The 9,114-nt window shown below is 37.8% G+C and overlaps 1 protein-coding gene across 8 annotated transcripts in view; it reads left to right on the plus strand.

Annotated features, from left to right (window-relative positions):
* Window positions 1–7,557, plus strand: part of KALRN (kalirin RhoGEF kinase) — a 692,774-nt gene extending 685,217 nt beyond the window's left edge. For all 8 annotated transcript variants that reach the window (XM_070370301.1, XM_070370325.1, XM_070370311.1 and 5 more), the window contains 2 exons: window positions 169–307; window positions 851–7,557. In XM_070370301.1, the coding sequence (XP_070226402.1) occupies window positions 169–307; window positions 851–1,396 (685 nt within the window). In that variant the 3' untranslated portion in view covers window positions 1,397–7,557. The remainder of the gene's footprint in view (window positions 1–168; window positions 308–850) is intronic.
* Window positions 7,558–9,114: the final 1,557 nt, after the last annotated feature.

Consider the following 9,114-nt stretch of genomic DNA (forward strand, 5'->3'; position numbering starts at 1 on the left):
TTATACTAACTTTGGACTCTAACTAAAATTTACATGTCTTGCAACACTGATCTTCATTTATAATAGGAAATAGGAGAAATATTAGCAATGTTACAGATTTATATGTGTGCTATTTTTTTTGTTTTCTTTGCAAACATATTTCCTTGGCCTTTTCCTCCCTTTTTTCAGGATGGACGATGGCCGACTCTTAGACTATCTTATGAATCATGATGAGCTGATGGAAGAAAAAGTAGCTTTCTACATTCGAGACATCATGGAAGCCCTGCAGTACCTTCATAACTGCAGAGTTGCACATTTGGACATAAAGGTAACAATAAACAGCAACCCCAGCAGAGAAGTGCTTAAGTTCAACCTGCCAGTCATTGCCCTTGAGGAATATAAATTCTCATTTTATTTCCTTGCATTAGAATCCCTATGAATATTAAACACAAAATGGGTTGTCACACAATTTGTGTGTTATTATTGAATTAATGAGAACACATCAGAGTCACATAATATCTGGGCTAAGAGAATGTAGGTGGGCTTTAACCACTTTGTCTAACTTTATAGAAGGAATCACTAAATGTTGCTGTCTTTTTCTAAAGAAGCCCCTGTTCCCCCCAAATAAATAATTTACTCTTTCAGTGCAGAAGGGCTAGTTAAAAAGACAGGATTTTCAGTGTCAACCAATTTCTCTGAAGTACCATCCAGCCTCAGAGTTTAGTTCAGTTTGAAGCATAGGGAACATCCCACACACTACAGACTTTATCAAAGAATAGCAGAACCGTGTTGGAGTGGCTGGAGTCCTACAGAAAGTCGAAACAGAGCTGAACTTGCCTTCTTTCCTCCCCACCTCCTTGGATCTCCACAGCCTGAAAACCTGCTCATTGACCTACGGATCCCAGTGCCTCGAGTGAAGCTCATTGACTTGGAGGATGCTGTCCAGATCTCAGGTCACTTCCATATCCACCACCTTCTGGGGAACCCCGAGTTTGCTGCCCCAGAAGTGATCCAGGGCATCCCTGTATCCCTGGGCACCGACATCTGGAGCATCGGGGTTTTGACATACGTCATGCTGAGTGGGGTCTCCCCCTTCTTGGATGAGAGCAAGGAGGAGACATGTATCAATGTGTGCAGGGTGGACTTCAGCTTCCCCCATGAGTACTTCTGCGGTGTGAGCAATGCTGCCAGAGATTTCATCAATGTGATCCTACAGGAAGACTTTCGGAGGCGGCCCACAGCAGCCACCTGCCTGCAGCATCCGTGGCTGCAGCCCCACAATGGCAGCTACTCCAAGATCCCCCTGGACACCTCCCGTTTGGCGTGCTTCATCGAGCGCCGCAAGCATCAGAATGATGTGCGCCCCATTCCCAACGTCAAGAGCTACATTGTCAATCGGCTAAACCAAGGCACGTAGCCATCTCCCAGCCCTCGTGGTTTCACATGGAAGTGCAGTGTGAACCAAAGCAAGACTGAATGTGTCTGTAAATAATTCTGTCCATCATTCACTCCATGTGGTTCTCTGGATTGAGAGATGTACCTCTTAAATCTCCTCAGTGGTTTGTCAAGGTCTGAGCAGCAGTGAAATCACCCTAAATCCAGGGACTTTCCAGAAGGTCGTTCAGAAGAGATACAGATGTAGAGTCACGGAAATTATTCAGAAGAGAGGTGGAGATAACAAGAATAGCAGCTGTTATGACATTTTAACTGTGTTCCAAAATGAGTGGTTAACTTGGCAAAACATAAGATCACTGAAGAAAGTATAAAGATTCCTGCCTTTGCTGAAATTTTAAGCAAGAAGTTCTATTTAACAGAGATGTCATGTATGTCAACTGTGCCGGTTTAGATTACTTACATATAGTTTCTTAATAGGATACATGTACACATACAGTAAAAATATATCACATTCAACTTTCAGAGTTTTATAATATAGAGATATATATGAAATCAATCTTAAGTAACTTTGAGTGCTCCAGTTAAGACAGTAACTTATGTACCGAAGCATTACATTGTTTTGACTAAGCACAATTAGATGACAGGTTTTGTTTTTTTTTTTTAGAGCCTTTTATAAATCTTGTATAGAACTATTTTACCAGAACCTGTGCATTAAGAGAAAGCAATGTTACCCTTTTGCAATCTGTGAGTGAGAAGATTTTTCTCTCGGTCACAGGTATTTGACTAACTTAGGTTCTGTTTATGAAATGCTATCCCCGGATTCACTGGCAGCTCAGAGTTCATCTGGCAGGAAAGCCTGCCAGGGAATAAGTCCAAATACAGCATGAGTTGTGGGGCTATTTTTTATGTCTACACTTGATTTGAAATAGGTAACGAGTAAAACAGGTTCATACAAAAGTGCAAATAGAAACCTTTCCTGCAGTTCCTGTGAAGAACGTACCCACACTTTCTGATGTCTTCTGCAGCTGTAGAATGCAGTCCTCAGAAAGCTAGCCTGCTTTATTTCTAACCCTTTATGGAAATGAAGGGGTGCTTACCAAAAGGAAGCAGCCATACAGGCCTTTCAAAGGCCTGGTCCCAAGTCCTTTTTGAAGCCATGGAATAAAATCTGATACGTCATCCTAACAGAGCATTGAGTTTTAACTGCAATTGCAATATCTATCACTGCTCAGCCACCAATATTTCCCTGGACTAAAAGGACTAATTGCATTTTGAGGCCGACGCTGCTTTCTGGTATATATTCTCCATACAAGATGGTTATGAACTGCTTTTTTTTCCACTGGCGGAAAAAAAATTAAACCTGGGCATTTCATGGTCTCTTTCTTTCTTTCTTTTTCCTCGGTTTTTGGGAGATTTGTTTTTGTGTTTTGTACATGAGCCATCTTTTGTTTCCTAGAATGTGTTTTTTAAATTACTCTTATGCAAATGCTATTTTAAAAAATATAACTTAAGTGTTTGTTCAAATCAGGTTTAATGGCATTGCTTCTCTCTTATAAAAAGACTGAGAAAATTAAAATCATGCAGCACAGAAGTGCAAGCAGAGAGTTTATGAAGGATAAATAGAACTATAAACCTATCTTAATGAAGAAGAATGATGGAAACTAAGCCTGAACTTTAATATATAAAATACTTATTCCTGCAGTGGAAATGTAGAATTAAAAATACTCATCATTCTTTTCCATTGACTTCAAAGTCAACTTCTTCATCCATGCTCCACCTCATCCCATCTAAGATTATAGACTAATAAATTAGTAGAAAGTACAAGCAATAAGACTAGATAGCACTTATGTATTTTCAGGATTAACCAAATAAGTGGAAACTGATTCTGACTGTATTTGTTTCCTAATTTTCGAATGGCCCTGGGCCACCAAGGCTACTTCCTCAGAGCTCTCTAACCCTTCATTTTCTTCATTTAAACCCATAGTTCTATACCAATACTATATGATACAATATTTTGAAATTTAAAACAAGTTTACTAAAAACTCTTTTAGTAAACATGTCTTTGTTATAAGATATAACATAAAAGAAGAAAGCCTGGTCCCTCGGGCTCATCATGGGATAGATACAGGCACTGAGGATTCTGAATATCTGTACAGTATGGCTTGGCAAGTTATCTTCCGTCCACTGTGGGTGAGAACTAAAAAGCCCCCTGCTGAATCTTTATGAGTTTTTATGACCATGTAGGAGACAAGCTGAGTTTTTGCTTGAGAAGGATAATGGTGTCCAGACTGCACAGGAGAGCATTAATGAAATTGTGCTGTTGGGAGGGCAAGAATGTTAGAGCCAAAGCATTTATAACAGCTTTCACATCAGAGTTGGAATGGTCCAGATGGAAGGCAAGTATGATTTTGTTAACTGGAGCCAAAGTACAATCATTAGAATAGAATGAATTTAATAGAGGCCCCAAGAGAAAGGGTATATATTTTATATGGTTTGATAACTGAAGAAAGCCAACAGGGAGACATCCTATCTGCAAAGCTCCTGGTCCTTCCCAATGAGGATGAGTCAATTGTGTTCCTGGTTCAGGAATTCTCTTTAGCAAGTTGGAAACAACAAGGAATCCTAGAAGATGGGCTGGGATATATACTCTAGTTGCTCTGTGGGCAACTGTGGTGAGGGATGAAGGATTAGGAACCACTTTCATGTACCTATTTTGGCAGAGAGATTTATTACTTTGTGGTAGAGAAGAGGGGAGAGATGAGAAAATAGTCCCCTTCTAATTATGGTAATTTTTGCAATCAAAACTTAACTAGGAATCAGTAAGAATGAACTTCCAGTTGAAATGGGAAAAATAAATATTGGTTAAAGTCACAAGTTTCTTGCTTGGCTTATATCCATTGTATAGGGTTTTGGGTTTTTTTTTTGTATAAAGATGGGATGCAGAAAGAAGGAAAAGATCAGGGACAACCCACAATAATTTTTTAAAGGTATATATAGTAATTTACTACATCTTTTACATTGGTTTCAAATTAAACAGATTTATATCCACTTACAGCTGAATGTGAGAAAATTTTTAAGAAAAAAAACTGTAATGTTGGAGGTGTCCTTCAGGTCTCTCACAGCCATAAACACTCTTGGGGGGAACAGAGGAAGCAGAGGGAAAGCTGGCCGCACCGCTTTGTGGTTCACAAGTCTTTATAAATAGCAGTGCCTTTCAGAGGGGAGAATGGGAGACAAAGAAGTTCATTGTATTTAGACTGACTGATATTGCAGCATTTTTTCTTTAAAATATCTTTTAAATGAAACCATCTGAACATAGGGTGAGCCCAGGAATTCTTGAGTTTCAACCTCAGCTGTTCCTGATTCGTCCTTTCTTACAGAAAGTCTGTTTTTTTCTGCCCCAAATATCCCCATTGTGAAAATGGGAGTTGGGGGAAGGAGGGAGGAATTAATCTTATAGGAATGTGGGGAAAATACCTTAGTTGGGATGTCTAGAAAATACTTTGATTTTTTAAAAAGTGCTACACACTGCCAGTGCTAAGAATTTTATTGATGGTAACTTTGAACATTCCAAGATTTCAATATTCATGTCTTTAGATACCATTTACAAACTTATGAGATTAAATTCTGTAAATTGATTTTAATTGGAAGTACTAGGTGCTCTTTGTCTGAATGTTATTTGATCTTAGCCTGTAATTTCGATCATTTAAAAGCTTATTTACAGAAAAAGGTTAGGAGAGCTGATGAAGTGTTTGTCAATAAACTGTTTTCTCGAGTATGTCTTATGGCAGAAGCACAGAGTAAGATGCCCTCCAAAGCAACCACGACTCTCTTCTCAAGCTTTATGCTCTAGAAAAATTGACAGAGAAAAGCCCAAACAGCCACTTTCCTCACTGGGAGGGCAGAGATGAGAATAAAATATTTTCTGATATCACAACTCATTTCTTTAGAATCTCACAGGTTTCTATAATAAGAGGCAAATTAAATGCACAGGTGTAGAAATGAACTGTTAGTTTTTGGAGGGAAAACTTTGGATCTTTTTCTTTTTTTTAAGATAACTAGATGTTCTGGAAGTAGCATATTTGTTTTTCCATAGTCTCCATGATTTTGTGCTGGTGAGTCAGTTGTTACTTTTTTCTTGCCTTGTGGAAGAGCATGGACATTTAGATTTGTGAGACTACAAAGGGGCAAATATGTTATAAACTAGATGCTGGTTATTTCTGTATATTAAGTAAAACTTTGTCCCGTAAATTTGATAGAGGAGGGGAAAAAGTGCAAACTCACCACATCCTTGTTCAGTTTTGAGAAATGTGGGGCTTATTTATTGCCCTCCTGTGTAGCATCTCCGTGGAGTCTGGGTTAGGCAACCACAGAATGTGAGCTTTCAGTGGGTTTATTAGCATTACAGTTTTCTTAGCTATTTAAAATCTAGGGATCATTTGGAAATGAATAACTAAACCCAAGGTGGGGTTAGAAAAGGTAAGATGTGCCCATTCTCTACTAAGAAAAGGGGAGCTACTATGTTAATATACATTTTCTAAAAACTAAAAGGTTCTTTGTTTCATTAATTCTAGAGGGTTAAAAACAGCTGAAATTTATCCATAGCATTAGATATCTTTAATAGAGAATATTATTCATGTGAGAAATACACACAAAAATAGTAGAACACAGGCCATATTTTCTATGAAAGACATTTCTTCCTCATTTTCAATATATGTAGAAGTTAGAAGAGAGGAAAAAACAATTACTCTAAGACAAATTTTCATCTTTAAGGGACATTTATGAAAAGATTGAAATTAATACTCATGGGCTATTGTGTTTCCTGTTAGCCTGTTTGCTGGGAGATTCTAAATTGTGGTCAGATTCTGTTTTTATTCAGATGAACAAGATTAACTGCTTATTCAGATAACTGTTATTTTGGATAATGAGGATGGCTGAAGAAATGGAAAAGAGTGCAAATGAATTTACTAGCTGATGAATAGCTAGTGTAAGAGTTACATCAACGCCCGACTTCCATCAAGAAATGAAGCCACATCTTGGAGTATTATGGGGACTGTTACTATGATCTCAAAGACTGTTATGAATTTGAAGGTAACAAAACATACATCTTCTCTTACTAACTTAAGCCATATACGTCATCTCTATGATTGATTTTTTTGACCCCGGTGCTTTTACTTCTGTTTCTGCCAAACTTTGGCCTACTCTATGGGGAAGGTGAGTGAGTAAAACTAGTAGTTAGGACAAATGTGAAGACTGTGAAATAACTAAACATGTTCTTCAGAACGAGATCCTAGTCAGAGAACAGTAGTGATCAAAGTGCAAACTGTTGGAAAATCTGGATATATGTACATCTGTACATGTATATAGTGTATAATATGTATGTATATGTTATTGCTCATATGCAGAAATCTATCCATTTGAAGACAGCCCAGGTGGATCAGTTTTCTAGTAGAAAACCATTTAGGGCCATTCAAAACCATTAGGGCTGATGGGTAGAGTTAGAGTCTACTCACTGGGGATTTATTTGCTGTCTTTTGAAGCTACAAAGCCAAATGAACAAAGCTTGAAACATAATGGGACCATCATTTAGGTTATTGTTTGCCTGGAGTCAGAAGAATCTTTACATTTGAATATTTAACAGTTGGTTTGCAAATTTTATTGGCACCTCTTGGTTTTGAGTGATTCCTCCCCACCAGATCGTTTGAGAGTTTGGGGGTGGGCTTCTCTGGCCATTCAGATAAAGGGCCTTATCCATAAGTGGACAGGTTTCCCCATAGGGACCATTACACATATACATATAAGTACATACTTCCATCAGGCTTGTAACAATTGATTTAAAATCACTCCACAGTATTGATAAATAGCTCTATATTTTCAAGGTGCAGAAGAATTCCACAGCCTTAATTATTTCAGTGTCTTGCTGGTCTGCCTTAAGTGTATCTTCTGGGTTTTTGGTTGTCTCATTATTTTTAAATTTTTCTGCAGTTGTTCATTTTGTATGCACACAATGTTGTTTTGTAAAGGTAGGTTGTAAATATTTTATTTGTAAGTCAAAATCACTCATGTGTAATGTTGTAAAGTGATGACTTGCTGTCTTGTTATTATCATTACAGTAAATGTTCTAAGTTATGGATGAAGCTTCAAAATGTACATCTCAAGTTATGCATTCCTATAAATATACTATATTAAAAATTATTTCTGGTGGTCTTTTGTTTTCTTTCAAATTAAAATATCCAGTAAAAGAGTAATTTTTTTTGTTCTTCCTCCAAATATATGAAAGCCTTTGACAAGATGAAAATATTGCACTTTTATTAAAACACATTTTGCCCAGCATTTTGGAAAGAAAAGAACAATTTTGTAGCCTGAAGAAATACTCTAAGGCATTTCTCTATCTAAAAATGCCAAATAAGCCTCAATGTGTGTTGTTAACTTCATTCTGGTGTTTCATTTGGCAACTTAGTTAGAAAATTGTTAGGCCATAGGGGATGGATCTCACAAGTTTACACAATATATCGTGGACTCCAGGAGTCTGGATTAGACTGTGCAGACGTAATCAGGCTTTGAAAGAGTCTGTATGTGCCACCCAAATGCAAATGAAACTAATTCATAGTATATTGTCAATTAACTAGAGTGTGTAAAAATTTATACTGTAAAGGAAAAATCTCATTTAAAGTGGAGGGAGGAAGCCCTGAAGGAGGAGCTCTGTTGCACACAAAAGCACATACCACCCTGTGCACCTTATTTTACATCCCTGGTTAGGAAGAGGTTTACTTAACTTCCTTAGCATGAGGATGGAAGATTTTTTTCCTTGCCCACCAACAATGCAGCCAATGAAAAGCAACCAAGAAACTGTCAGCCCATAAGAAACTGTCACCACCCTGAACTCTTGATTTACTCCAAAGAGCTTTCCTTCGAAGAAAACCCTCCCAATTTCCGGGGTGTCTTCATAAAGTAGCATTCCTCTCCTTTGTTCTCCAGGATTGCTTATGGTTTGCCACAGTTTCCATGCTGATAATACAATTCCTCTGCCATTCCCAAATAAAACTCATCTTGCTGGTACAGTAACTGGCCATTTTATTCTTTAGGTTGACAAGTATTAGGGATTGAAGTATTATGATTAGTTTATTTTGCAAACAAGAATAGAAATATCTTAAAGTTTGGTTTCTATTTCATCAAGATTTTATTGCATTTATTTGAAACGAGAACTGTCAAAAGTATGGGCTCCTTCACGCTGGCTGGTCATCTTGTCTTCACAGAAAACACAGACATACATCAAGAAAATAAAACAGAAATAACAATCAATTTCAGTTCAGTCGCTCAGTCGTGTCCGACTCTTTGCAACCCCATGGACTGCAGCACGCCAGGCCTCCCTGTCCATCACCAACTCCCAGAGCTTACTCAAACTCATGTCCATCGAGTCGGTGATGCCATCCAACCATCTCATCCTCTGTCATCCCCTTCTCCTCCCGACTTCAATCCTTCCCAGCATCAGGATCTTTTCCAATAAGTCAGTTCTTCAAATGAGTCAGAATCAATTTGATGAGTAACAAGTATGAGCCTTATGGTTTTAACGGTAATTATCTTTAAAGTATTGCCATCTACCCATAAAGGGAATTTCCTCTAAGGAACTGATTTGTGAATACAAAATATGCTTAGATTTTCAGAGTGGCTGGCATGATATTCCTCCTGGATAACCTTGATACCAAAGTATAAATTCATCTTCCTCTTTACTTGGGAACC

The sequence above is a fragment of the Bos mutus genome, chromosome 1 (assembly GCF_027580195.1).
Source record: "Bos mutus isolate GX-2022 chromosome 1, NWIPB_WYAK_1.1, whole genome shotgun sequence".
NCBI lineage: Eukaryota > Metazoa > Chordata > Mammalia > Artiodactyla > Bovidae > Bos > Bos mutus.